Source organism: Ischnura elegans, chromosome 1 (assembly GCF_921293095.1).
Source record: "Ischnura elegans chromosome 1, ioIscEleg1.1, whole genome shotgun sequence".
NCBI lineage: Eukaryota > Metazoa > Arthropoda > Insecta > Odonata > Coenagrionidae > Ischnura > Ischnura elegans.
The window spans coordinates 138,400,121-138,414,850 of NC_060246.1; the positions used below are offsets into that span (position 1 = coordinate 138,400,121).

The 14,730-nt window shown below is 34.4% G+C and overlaps 1 protein-coding gene across 6 annotated transcripts in view; it reads right to left on the bottom strand.

Moving 5' to 3' along the window:
• Positions 1-1,887: 1,887 nt before the first annotated feature.
• Positions 1,888-14,730, bottom strand: part of LOC124170782 (microtubule-associated protein Jupiter-like) — a 48,299-nt gene continuing 35,456 nt past the window's right edge. For 3 of the 6 annotated variants that reach the window (XM_046549776.1, XM_046549783.1, XM_046549767.1), the window contains exons 2-4: positions 10,346-10,605; positions 7,790-7,855; positions 1,888-2,857 (exon numbers count right to left, since the gene is read on the bottom strand). In XM_046549776.1, the coding sequence (XP_046405732.1) occupies positions 2,736-2,857; positions 7,790-7,855; positions 10,346-10,605 (448 nt within the window). In that variant the 3' untranslated portion in view covers positions 1,888-2,735. Of the gene's footprint in view, positions 2,858-7,789; positions 7,856-10,345; positions 10,606-11,517; positions 11,602-14,730 lie in introns of all 6 variants that reach the window. The other 3 variants (XM_046549744.1, XM_046549752.1, XM_046549760.1) reach the window with 2 other exon arrangements.

The window sequence follows — 14,730 nt, forward strand, 5'->3', positions numbered from 1 at the left end:
TTGTATGAGAGTGTCTGAAGGCTTCACCCAGATTTGAACCCAGGACACCTTGATCAAAAGCCAAGCACTCTACCCACGAGTATACCACACTCCCCAAATAGGCCTAGATTGGATAAATGCCTTTTTAATAGATGCTGACTTCATATCAGCACACACTGTGTATTAGTGTGAAAATAATAGGACCTAATCATAGAAAAATTTCATAATTAATAAACTCTGAAGTTGAGACAATGTTTTCCATTGATATACCTAATAGATAATCAATACCCAGTCAATGACAACTATAAGTGAACAGCATTATTGTTGTTTCCAATCTTTAAAGATCCATCTCCGTACAAAAATATCTACACCGATTAACTTCACACTTTAAAGGTCTGAAATCATCACTAACTCTTATTCGGACATTATGATCTCAACTTTAAAATTAATTTAACATGACATGGATTATGGGTTAAAGATGGCAAAAAGTTTCTTCTGAGCATTTAATAGAAATAGTTTTCACCGAAGACCTGATGGTAATATTAAACCCTTTTAAAAATAAATGCCTACTCATTTACCATATTTTGCTACCAAACACATTCACCCAAAAATTACTTTTTACTGGCCAAAATTTAATGGGGTTATGTAATGTAATATCCAACACAAGAGTAGGTTACTTCTTTCAAAGCTTAAATTTAATTTCATTATCAACAAGACTTAAGTACAATTATGGTGCCCATTTCTCTTTTCATTAAAACATTGCTTAGTTTTAATAACTTTCAGGAACTACCCACATTCATAAAAAACTTAGAAAATAAAGCAAGAACTAATGATAGAAATATCTTTCAAATTCTGCATAACATTCACTCTTTTAGAGGCCGATAGTAAGATTTTTCAGTCCCTTCTCAATTGTATCACCACATGAGAGTATTTAATGCATGTATAACAATTACAATGGTATCCTCCAATGTCATCAGTTACATTTTTTCATACCAAAAATGCTTTCAAATACAGTGAAACCTCGATTTTACATTCCCCCATTATACATTTTCCTTGATTTTGCACAGTTTTTATCAGGTCCCAAACAATACCGCCTTCAGAAAATGATACTCTATTTTACAATATCCTCAATTTTGCACTTTTTGTAAGGGGTCCATTCAAAAGTGTAAAATAGAGGTTTCACTGTATTCAAAATAAACAGTGCGTTTCACGAACTGAAACCTGTGCCACTTGCTTTAGCATTATGTGACACAAAAGCAAAGTACTTTCCTCATTCAAAATGGAATAAAAAACTTTTATGAATCTCACGCAGAAACTTACTATCCTTCCCCATTATTTTAAAATTATACCAATCAAATGGATAAGATATTTATGACTAACAGTCAAGATGGTGGAATAAGCAAATTAATGTACATCTATGAAGAAAATATGAGTAGAAAAGTCAAGTCTTCTAAAAAAAATTATTCCTTATGTTCTGAAGGTAACCATTAGCTAACACCTATTACGGAAAAATGAAAGAACGTATACGAGGAAATACTTATTGAATTCTAAAAATTCAAAGACTCAAAACATCATATAAATTATACTCTCTTGTTGAGAAATGAAAATTTATGCACAGAGTCAACTTTCACAAGGCAATGATCCATTACCAGTTAATATGAACTAATAGGGAGAGTGAATATACTAAAAAATTATTTTATGCTAAAAACAGCCACACATTTAAGGCTGGAAAGTTTGTGGTGTAATATTTTAAGAATATTAAAACATTCTATATTCTTCAGATCAGTATTATGTAGATTCAAATTCTCAAAATTTATCAAATATCTATGAGGACTAACTTAAGAAAGGAGGAGGATGACACTTCGTACTTGGAGTATTGTCATTGCCACAAACAACTAGAATACAAGATTAATTTCACAGCCCAAGTGCTCCATTTATTTCAAAAAAGAAACATAAGTAGTAGGCTCAACACTACAAAAAAATACAATGCTCAAATACATAAAATAATTTCACAGTCCCTACAAAACACTACACTGCAATTATTACAACACAAAAGACATTCCATGAGAGCACTCAGGGGTAATAATGAAAAGATAATTTGACAAGAAAATTTAATCCATGACATAACCATAATGAAACTTTTGAATTCATCAGTCAAGTTTCTTCAAAACTATTCAAGTATCACACACATTCTCTATAATGGCCCAATGATTTTTTTGATTATGATGAGAGGACGGATGATTTATTTTTTTAACCATTCACGAGAATAATATGACCATAAAAACCTGTTCTCATAATTTTGTGCTAAAACAAGGTATTTCTGATTTCATCACCAAAAATTTGGTCACAGATAACATATCACGACTATCACTAGGAATATACCTGGCAATTAGAGTATAAAACAGCAGAGTATAAAAACTGGAAAATTTTGCCACTTCTTCAAATAAATAATAGAAAATTCAGTGCACAAGCAGTAAACAAAAAATATTAAGCAGTACATGAATTCAAGAAAGTACCCTTGGTACACCTTACTGGGATATGTAAAAGTCAAACTGGTTAAGATAAACTTCGACATTGATCACTTCCACTTCCTTGGAAACCTCAGATTGTAAGTTAGAATGGGCAAGGCTTTTGAAGTCTTTCAATTGGAAGATGTGTGTAATGAGGTGATTCCCAGTATATTTAAGAACTGGTATGTATTTATATTTATTTATATTTAAGAACTGGTAGCCAGATTCAATGTGGGGCAGCTTGGTTCACCACAAGGGTGTGGTGTAGCCACCTGGAGGAACTCGGTGCCTTGGCTGCTGTGGCGTAGTAGAGGAAGAGTCTCTCTCATCAGATGCATATGTCTCTCCAGTTACGGGATTCCTTCCCTCTACAAGAAATAAGGAACAAAATATAAATTAGCACTTATTTAAAACCATTGAATTTATAATTATTGCTAAAAAATATAAAAATTCATTACTATTTTTAAAAAATGGTAAAATACTAGGGAATAAGAATGACTAAAACAAAGGGTAAGTTCCACTGATGGCTTCCTTACCATAAAAATTTCTCATGATTGGCAAAGATATTATCATATGTATATAGGTATCTATGCAAATCTTTATGACACTAAAGTTTTACAAGACTATTACAGTTCTTGAAAGAATTCCTGTATGAATGATTTAGATAATAATATAATGTAGAATGTAGATAATTACATAACACGCTTTTGTCTCCTATAAGCAGGCATTGAGATCAGGAATAGGTGGTTTATTAAAATTTATGACAATTCTGGAAAGTATTCGAAATGAAAAAAAAAGCCAATGCCTACGCTTGAGCCCTCAAAATCATATTGTTCTGGCCAATTTGATCATCAGTTCAGCCATTTATTTGTTAACTCAAAAATGTTGCTCTATACTGAGTTCCTCTTGCCTGGACAGTGAGGTTGATGATTTAAGTCAGAGGTTCATCATTTCTACGTTCAACTGTGGACTTGATTTAAATTCTTTGCGAAACATCAGAAACCCATACAGTTTCTATTACTGAGAGAGAGAGTCAAAAAGATTTCTTCACAAAAAAAAAAAATGCAGATTCAAAACTCTTATGGTAATTTTTCTGTTTAAATATTTTATGTTATTATCTTTAAAATCCTACGATCATCATTAAATTCCTCATCACATGCATCTATTGCAGTATGAATAATAATTAATTATTAGCCTAATTTGAAGCTAAAATGTTTACTGCATCTCTTATAAAAAGTGCCCAATTCCACACACAAAGTTTTCAGCATAAAAATTTCTTAGCTGGATTATCTCTGCTAATTATTTATTCAAGATACCTTTCGCAAGCAACTTCTACAATAATTATTTAAAATTTAATTTATTTCTGTAAGAGGCTTGTAAAAGCTTATAGTAACTATTAAACAGCAACCTATGTGACAAATTATTTTTTAAAAAAATCCCACAAATACATTCTTCGGCAAGCCCTGACAAAATTGACTTGCACTAAATTTCGCATGCAGATAAGTATAAGAATTATCAAAGTAAAAGAGTTCTGTGTCCTATAGGAAATGTTCATGTGTATATTATATCTTACAGTCATTAGCAGAGGCACAATAAATTATACAAACATATGCTCTTTAGAAAAATACAATTTTAATAGAGAAAATGATGGACCATACCATGAAATTATACCACAAAAAATGCACCTTCATCAACAATTGAGGGGTTGTGAATAGAATTGTACACAACATACATTAGAAAAGGATCTCAATCTGATATGCAAAATAAATTCAAACTTAGAGCAGTTGACCTGAAGAAAAATTATAATAAAAAGTAAATAAAGGACTAATTATTTGCAAACAAATTACAGAGACATTTCCATCATTTTTCTCTACACACACTGATTTATAGCCAAGTTAATTTTCAAATTCTTCTTGCAAATAACAGTTTTTGCCTTAATGACCTTTCATTATTTTATAGCTTCCAAAGATAACTGTGGAATCACTAAAAGTTAATAAACTAAATTGCAGCAAAGAGGCATAAGTTGGCTAGCATGCAAAGACCTTTACTGAATCCAGGACTTAAAGCACACACAGAGCACTGTCAGTCATTAGTCAGCATAGCCAGTTATCATGGTCAGTGAGCCTTCAGCAGCTGGATTCCAAGTTTCTGAACTCAAATAATTTTCAAAGCTATCTAGTTTATGGATTAAGGGTGTAATTAAGTCTACAAGCATTAAAATGAAATCATTATACTTACTATCACATAGCTTTGATATAAAATCAGTACTCACACTACTCAACTAAAGACAATAATTTCCAGCAAATAGCTACATAAAAAATGATGACCACCTCATGCTCAGGATAATGATAAGGAAAAAATAAACCATTCAGTTTTCCCTCAAGATATATGGTATTTCATATAGCTCTAGGTAAAGATAATCAGTATATTTGCTATACTACCAGAGTAGATTGAAAGCCATGCTGAAAATGTCCTAACTTCTCAGCATATAAAATATTTTCATAAAATAACTTTAAAGTTATTCAAACTGTGCATTTTGAAACACATTTATGAATAGTAGCCCTATACCAAATAATAGCTACCGAAGATAATTATTTTCAACCTTAGAAAAGAATTTTTACTTTCGATATATATACTATAATTTACTTTTACCTGCCATGGTTTACTCATTTTCTGGCATCATATAAAAGGTCATATAAAAATACCAAATAATTAAAACAGTGGTCAGTAAAAATTAAGACTGCAATGTACAGTACAAAATTTCCCCTCCCACAATAGAACTCCACTAATGCAATTACAACACGAAATCTTAAAACTGATTATAAATCAATTTTTAAAATACTTTAACTAAATATATCTTAAAACATTCATTAAGAAACCCAGGAAAAAGGTTATTGTGAGGTGAATAACTCTTTTTAAGCCAGCAGTTGCTTAGGAACAACATATCCTAGAATTGAAAATAAGAAAAGGGCAAAGTTTTTCAGCAAAAAAATAATGAATTGATATTTCATATTACAGATGGATACTCTGCAAACGAAGTGTTTAAAAATTGTATGCAATATGATGTTCTAGGGAACATTTAGATTCATGCCTGCAAAAGAATAAGAGGCAAAATTATTTGACATGAAATTTAAAGTGGAAGTTTTAAATACACCAGGCATTTATTTGTTCCCTTCATTTTGACAAAATCTGCTGTATATATATAAGGGAGATTCAAGTGAAAATCTTATAAGTGCCATGGAATTGTGAAAAGTAATATGATTTATTGTACGGAGTAGTCTTCTTTGAGGCCCACAAAGTAAAATGCAGGTTTCAAAGTGATCCTGCAATGCTGTACAAGGCAGCAACAAATATAAAAAGATGGATAATCTTCTATCTACATGCTCCACACAAGAGCAGCAAATTGCTATACCTTTCAGGAAGGAGGAAACATCCTATAATATCTAACCTAAATATCAGTTTTCCTTTACCATGAAAATATTCCCCAACACAATAGGTGTAAATATAAATTCATTAACTTTCTATCAGTCTGAATCATGTATGTACATGGTTTAACACCCCCTTACCAGGCACGTGGAGGAAGAATACATAATGGTAGAAATTATGTCCAAGAGTGGTGAAATGGTAAAGCAGTATGCATTCTAGTGCAAATTTAGAGACAGTATGTGTTCGTAGTTTGCACATTATATACATGGGTGCATTAAAAGCTGCTTGCTCAGGGTGAGGAGTACCTTTCAACGAATGACAAGAAACATAATGGTATCTTAAGAGAAATGTGTTAGGTGTAGGGAAAATGTGATTTCTGTAAATGCCCAAAAGAAATTACACTTGGAAAATAAGGGGTCAATAGAGCAGGACACTGTTACACACATGTGGTACATAATTAAGAGGTCCTCACTGATTGATAAAGCTTTTTTCCTACCTTCAGCATTTCAAATTCTGCCAGCATTTCCGTACTAATATGTTTCACACATTCATTCAAGCTGCTTCAGATAAGGACGACTCCACATAAAGAAACAGTGATCTATTTCATTTGATGATCAACTTACACTAGCAATAAGTACAGCAAGGACTGCATCAAACTTCTAGCTTCAACTTTAAAATTGCTTACTTTCTTCAGATACTTAACCCTTTTAGTGCCAGCCTTTTTTACCTGGTATACGCGAAGAATGCCAGGGCTTTTTTGATGAATTTGCACGATTTTACTTAAAATTTTACAAAAATTCTAATATGAATGTGTTGAAGCTAATTTTTTTATTTAAACTTCTAATACTTACGTCAATGATTAATAAGTTCACCTATGTTGTTATCTCTTCTGTACAACTTGGGAAAAATATTTAATTTTTAAATTAATTTAAATGCACCCGGCCGATAGATCGGCCCGTGGCATTCTTAGCACATACCCCTCGGGCCGATAGATCGGCCGGCTGGCACTTAAAGGGTTAAATATGACTAAAAATCAGTCAAAAAAATTGGAACTAACAACAATGGGGATAAATATGAAGAAAAATTGGGTCAAAACCATACTTCCAACTCATAGACATAATTTGTTTCCTTAATTCTATCATCTGAAATCTTGAATATTTTTGCAAGAGGCAGTCATTACGTTTGATGAAAAAATACTTAAGTTGCCTATTTCCCTAATTAATAACTTTCTTCCGGTTATTCCCGGACACTTTTCTATTAAAAATTCATAAATGCTCATTTAATTAAATGAAAAGGGTCACAGGCACTCCAACATATACAAAAAAACATCTAACAATAATTGTAAGAGTCAAAGAGTGAAAGGAATTGTAAGAGTCAAAAACGGTCATGACAGTGATGGTAATGAGTATAGAGCCATAAACTACAGAAATATATTTACAGAAGTCTATCTGAATATTTAAAATAAAATTTGGTAATATTTTCAGCAGCGGATATTGAAATATTATTTGTTTACTAATGGAATTGAAAAAGATCATTGCAAATTGATGAGTAAATCTTTATAACTATGTCCTTATGAAAATATGTACTTTTGAAAATATGTCCTTTTGAAAATATGTATGTCCTTTTGAAAATATGTCGTTTCTACCCTCTATTCCAACTTAGAGTCAATGCAATTATCATTCTCTTTCCAGTTTACTTTAAAATAGCAGAAAGAAAACCTAAAGTTGAGCATTGATTTTACAAATAAAATGCAACTACATACAAATCATGATAAGGGTGTGTGTTACGCAAAATTACAATGTGAATAGAAAAGGAATAAGGTCTCCGCATAAAAAAGTAAAATAAAGTTTTAGAATAGGAATTATTTATGTTACCTCTTTTCCGGGCGCTCCTTGTTTGACTAGCTCCCATTCCTTCACCAGTAACTGGATTCCTTGCCACTGGTTATATGCCACCAAAGACATCAAGGGTACCACACCAAGACCACAAAAACCAGACACCACATCCACAATTTCATGCGTCATGAGACAAGCCAACCACCGTTAGCACGCAGGCATTTTGGAGAGATCAAGGAAATTTACAATATAAGTGAATTCAGAGCCATCACGACTCAAATTATGATGGTGGAAAATAAAAAAAATAAATCAACTACATTTTTCACAAAATTTAAAACAGTAAAAATATGAACATTTTTCTCAAGATCACCAGTAATGTGCTTCAAGTGAGATAATAATTAAGAATATAAAAATTTACTGCAGTGTTTGTAGAAATTAAAGAGAAGCGTCAACTAGTCCCTTTCTTAAAATTCAGAAGTTATGGGAAGGTTAATACACATCTTATTCCACTACAAATTTGTTAACAATACATACCACCTTTCAGAACTTCATGCACTTAAAAAGAGTCTAAAATCTCCTATGTAGGACGGTTTTACCACTTATTGGTATTTCACAGGTTTTCTAGCTGTTCACAATGAACTTTGAATGCTTTTGAGAATGATTTTTTTGGGATGTTATAATAAATAGTTTGATGAGACTTTTGAGATACTTCCTAAAGTACTGAAACACCTATGGAAACATGTTTATAGGCTTTTTCATATATTTTGCTAGAATATGATGAATAAGAATTGTGGTTCTCATGCTTTTTGCCACATTCACTAATTCATTAAATATGGACAGAGAAACAGCTATGTTCTAAACACTTTCTAGGAAAGGGTTGAGTAAAATCGTTATTATCATGGGCTGCACCTATCTAATCACTATGGGTACTACATAGGATTCTCTTCCTCTCACCCTCCAGTGACAAAACTTGGCAGTAATTTATATCCAATGTTATCAGCAATTTATCCACCACGCAGAAACTTTCCCTAATTCTTGCACTCAATATGAATGTGAATAGTTAAATACCCATAGAATAAAATTTATTGTTGCCAAAATTGTGCTTTGGTACCTTCCTAATTCATGAATTAGACAGCTCCAGGTCAGAGTCAACAACCCCATTCGTTGTATTATCAGAGTTTGATATCAAAATTATGAACTACCAAAGAAAATTACTCAAATTATTACGTATGCCCTATAGAAACTATGTAGCATGAAGTTATAAAAGATGGTTTGCATATTGAAAGTCAGTAAAAGATCACCAGCATGCCTTCATCTGATGATAGGAGAATTAAATGTTACCAAAAGGAATATTAGGTAATTATTTACATTATTGATTGGAACTTGGATAAAGGGAGCTCACATTTGAGATTGTGAAGTTTTAATTGCCTGAGATATTAATATGGAAATGAACATGACAAATCCAGAAGGCACTTTTAAATTTATAGAATATTTACACAGAAGTCATTGAACACAAATTATCAGCAAGGGCTTCTTAGACCATTAGAAATATTATTAACAAAGGCAATCACACCCGCTGGTTGCTACAGTCTTGGACTATTCAATTTCCTTAATGGGCAGGGATAATAGGGCAGGGCAGAATAATTTTTAGTAAAATTATTTCTTAAGGTATAAAATATGAGTATCTAAAAATTCTATGTTTGACAGATTGACTACCTATCAAAAACAAATTGAAATACATACTTAAATTAATCTCAGGTAATATACAAATCTTCTAGTTTTGAAAATTATCCAGGGTTGTAGCAACCTAATGCAGAGTGAATACTCACTAATCTACTTCCAGATGAAGACAACTTTAGTAACATTTATCATATTATTATTCCAAAGGGAAGGGAAGGATTGCTCGCGGGGGGAATAGGTTAAGACGTATGCATTTGTTACTTTCACACATTAAAACTTTCAATTACTTTATTCTCTACATGTTTTCAATTTTTAACAATCTTGATCATTCTCTGCTTGGGAAGAAAAACGGAAACTGAACATAAAAGGACAGGACCAATTAAAATGACGAAAAAGTAATTATAAATAAAGTAAAGTTCAGCAGCTTAAAAATGCTAATACCCAACACAACTTTGAATTTGAACAAACAAACTATGAAATTTAGGAAAAATAAAATAATACAAACTAAAAAGTAAAAGGTTATAAACTTATCTATGATGACTTCTCCTTTTCATACATTATTACTTTTAAAAAATGAGTGAAACAACAATGCTTTTAATCTCTCATGCAACTTAAGATACAGGGGAAAAAAATGAGCAGCAATCGCAAAATAAGCAGTGCAATGAGCTTCAAAAATTAAGATTTACTATCTGCCATTCTAAGTAAAAGATGCTTTGTGCAAAAAAAAGTGATTAAAGTAGCTGGCACAAGGTTAACAGTTATCTTGAGAATAATGCAAATGATACCAATAGTGATACAGTATTGTTAGATGAATAATCGATAGTTTCAATGAATTACTGAATTGGTCATAGATACACTTTAAAATTATACTATTTTAATGTCACTTCATTAACAGTAGACATGAATGTTACATACCGCTCTTTGGTCCTTTTGGTGTAGTGTGGCCATTAGTTGTTCCATTAGTTGTTCCATTAGTAGTTCCATTAGGGGTTCCATTGGTACCATTGGTCATGGGTTCTGAGTTACCATTTGTAGTGGGAGCAGGACTTGCAGGAGGGTCAACAAAGAGGGAGGACTTCAGATGATGCTTGGATGCTGGGCGGGATGGAGTTGGGCTACTCCCATCTTCTCCCCCAAAGATGTCGCTGCTGCCACCACCAGGTGGTTTCAGAACCCTGTGAAATAGAATCATTTCATAAATCAGTAAAAAAAGGATAGGGTCAAGACAAAGGTGATGGCTGACCAATTTCAGCTTAACTTATGAGATTTACAACCTTATTCATAGAATTTAAAGAGAATAAGCAAGAGGTCTTACAATCCTAGGGACAACAGAACAAGAAATAATAACTCATGTATGGGGGTTAGATTGGAAGTATATTATCATTTCTGTTTGAGATAACATTGGTTAAAATTAAATATAACCAAAGATATCTCAAACAGCTTAACAGGAGGACAAACAACAAAAGGAGAGAAATGTAGAGTGGAAAAATCAACCACATCCAGCACCGGCACACAAAAAACTGCACATATGACACAAAAAACGTAACATTAGTACCTTACTATACATACTAAAACACATATCCATGCATGGGTGGAAATTGATGCCATCTCACCTGATCAGTCCAGAAAAAAAACATTCTTAAATCTATAAACAAAAAAACACTTTCAATGTCACCATAAAATTTGGTTGGAATGCACACTGGATCCTTGAGAAAGCCTCTAAATGAGGGTAACACATTTACTGATTTTTTTTTATGAGAAAAATTTCTCAAAAATATGTCTCACATTAAGTTTTTTTAAGACAATCTAACACCATTTCAACCAATTCAAAAATCAGTAATAATAAAAATTTCCTTCTTTGAGTACCTGAAGGCATAACTTCAGGAGCCTTGAAAAAGATTTAAGAATAACATTTCAACGTACTCCCAAACCTTTTATTTGAAAAAGTCTCCTTCCTTGGGAACCTCAAGGCAGAACTTCAACAGCCTTGAAAAAGACTGAATAACAGACAGAAAGAATATTGTAGGCTAAAAGGTAAAGGTAATAAAAAACCACTTTTGGTTTCCTATAATGATATCCTCACTTGCCTAATATGACCTGGACTCCCCTTGAACTCAGCAGTGAATATATCAGGGCACTGTCCATCGTTGGCAGTCGCTTCAGGTAGCATTCTGTGAATTCCGTATCCATGAGTAAAAGTTTAACGAATTAAAGTGATTGGTATTAATTGAACTTTAAAGACAAAAAATCTTCCTTTTAAGGCTCATCACTGAGGTGATGGCCATTCTGATATTATTTCCATTTTGATATTATAATAAAAATGTTAACTTCTCAAAGCATGTAGTAAGAGTATTTGTATTTTAGACCGATAATCCCTAGGAGGAACCAGAAAACAAGAAAAAGGAAAATACTAGACGGAAGACCCTGTTTAATGGCAACGAGCATGTAAATCTAATGTTAAAGAGAACTAATAAAGTTTGCAGTTATCAGGAGAATTAATGAGAAAAAGGTGTCAAGCTAGTAGTATGTAAAGGATTCAGATATAGATTTTCTTTCCAAGTTACTGCCCCACAAGACATAATTACTGTGAATATTGCAGAGACTAGAGAAAGCTTTATAAACATCAAACTAAGGTGAGCTGCAGAGTTCTTGGTTATGGAAGCTTAGAAAAAGGTGAACATCGTCATGTAATGAGTTTATTCCTTTGAGAAGAATAAGAATCAACTGAATGAGAGTCAATACTTTCATCCTGGAGTTGTAATACACCCAATTTTAATTTTAAAGAATTTTACTGGCAATACTCTCATACCGTCCACCCATCAACAGAAGCCTGAACCAGATTTGCATGCCTAAATAACAGTAAAGGGAATTAATGGAATTAATCACGGAAGTGATGGAAAACATCAGCCCTTTACCAAAGAAGCAAGGGAAGAGATGAAAACGGAGAATTTCACCCACAAAGCCAAAGCAGAAGAAAATTTCAAATGCTAAGCAACCTCACCAGAATTTTGTTCGCCACTTAAACATTCCGGATACATTAAATCGTATCATACTAAGAAATTTATGCTTGGGAACGAAACCAAAAGATTATTAAAACGCAAAAAAACTGTAGAAAACGGGTGCATACACCGATGCAAATGAGACATCTTAGGCATTCATTCGTAGAAATTTGGGCGAAACTCGAGCAAGGTTGGGCGCTCGGGATATCAAATCTTAATCCATCCGAACAGACAACCCGCCCATTTATGGAGATGCAAGTGGGAGGGTCGACGAATAAGATATTCCTGATCGATAGCCGGAGGCATCTTTCAACCCCCGCCCCTCTGGAATTTAGGCATCCAGCGGAACGTTGATGGCCGCGGACGCACGAAAGCCCGGTGCCAGTCGCGCACTCGTCCACGTCCACCTCTCCACCCACCCCCCGGGGGGCAGATACCAGTGCAAGCCCCGCCATGACACCCTTTCGGGCGCACAACCTGCCCGTCCCCCCACCGAAAACTTCTATGCTCCAACATACACATAAGGCATCGTAAGAGGCAAGCGACGAGAAGAAGAACAACAAAAGACCACTAATGAAGTAGGACTGAAGTGGGAAGAGCACTCCTCCTCAACCTCCATTACCATCATCAAAAGCCCATGAAGACAATAGCTGGGTGTTCATACCTACGCGCTGGAAGATTAAGTAGGAAACTGTAAAATCCAAGATTAAAAAAAAGACTGATCACTATAACGGTAACTTTTGATCGAAGTGGGTAAAGAATTCCTTGAATGAAGGTTTGGAGATGTGTGCGACTTAACATCTTCTCACATAACGGTCTCAGCGCTACATAACCGATTTAGCTTTTACATAGCTTTGTCGATGGAGTTTTGGGACTGGTCCGGCGTCTTGCACTAACGGGAACAATCCTAACTATGGCCACGAGCTGATGCAACACGAACATGGGGTCTGACTGTAAGTGCTTCTTGTCAGCCTCGAGCTGGAGGCAGGGCTTAAGGAGCGTGGAAGGTCACAAAAATAACATCCCATTCCCCCAACCTCCAAAGAGGCCGGTAATAGTTTCCCCTCCCTTTCCTTTGACTTCTCACTCGGAGACGAATGAACAAAAAAGAAACCACAAGACGAGAAATGGATAGGTAAGAGACCAAAAGGGTGTTTCCAAGGCACAAAAAATGAACATTGTGGGAAAAGGGAAAATCATTTCACGGAAGAACGCACAAAAAATGTGATTCGCTGTACTTTCACAACGGAAGAGGCGAGGGACATGAGACGTGAAGAGAACAAGCATGAATTCCCAGGTGAGACGGATGAAGTAAACGGTAACATGAGAAACAAGCTAAAGGAACACAGACATTAGTTAAGTACTCCATGAATTAAAGCATAAGGAGGCTAAAGAAATGATATGAGGATAAAATACGAACAGCAGGAATTTCATTGGAAAGCTTCGTTTGAGAAGATATTAAGCCACACCTTCACACCACGGCTAATTACGGCGAAAATATGTGGCACAATGGTCGCTAAATATATAATAACTGCTTAAACGAGCACCATCATATTAATTATATGAATGACAGGCTTCAGCGGAAGTCGTAACCCGAATAGCTATCCAAATTCCACAATAATTGCCCCCGGGGCTTAATTTCGATGCAAGATCGCCGGTGAGTTATCGCAGGCTGAAGTTCCATAACCGAACGAGAAGCATCTAGTGGTAGGCTGTCCACCGAGGGATGAACGAAAAAGACTGCGGAAACAAGTGACAAAAAATATAGAACATTTGGACAACATAGCTCTAATGCCTACAAGAGGCGATAGTTATACCACTGAACCACCGAGCCTAACAAGACACTGCAAAAAAAGAGACCAATTAATCGAATCGCTACTTTTTAATTCCAATCCATTTTTTCACTGTCAAGGTAATCTGCGAGGTAAACGTCTCCATTGCAAAAAAAACTCACTCGCAATCATCGAGCATGTTGAGAAACACTAAATGTAGCAAGACCACTTAATAAACCAATTTCAATGAATACAATGCGATGAACACGATTCACCACTTGTACTTAGAGATTGCGGTCGTTTAAAATAACAGGTCAGCATAAAAACCTTAGAAATGCTCACGGGAGTCAGAATTTGCGTCTCCGATTTAAAACAAGAGGTTTCGAAATAGGTACGGAGAAAATCCATCAAACCAACACGAAGTCACGCCCTACTTATTATCTTAGGAGCGAGACGTTGATCGAGAAACGGTTAGTGTTCTCCAGTGTCACAGTAACGTCTCTATATTCTACGGCCGTGAGCCCCGCAG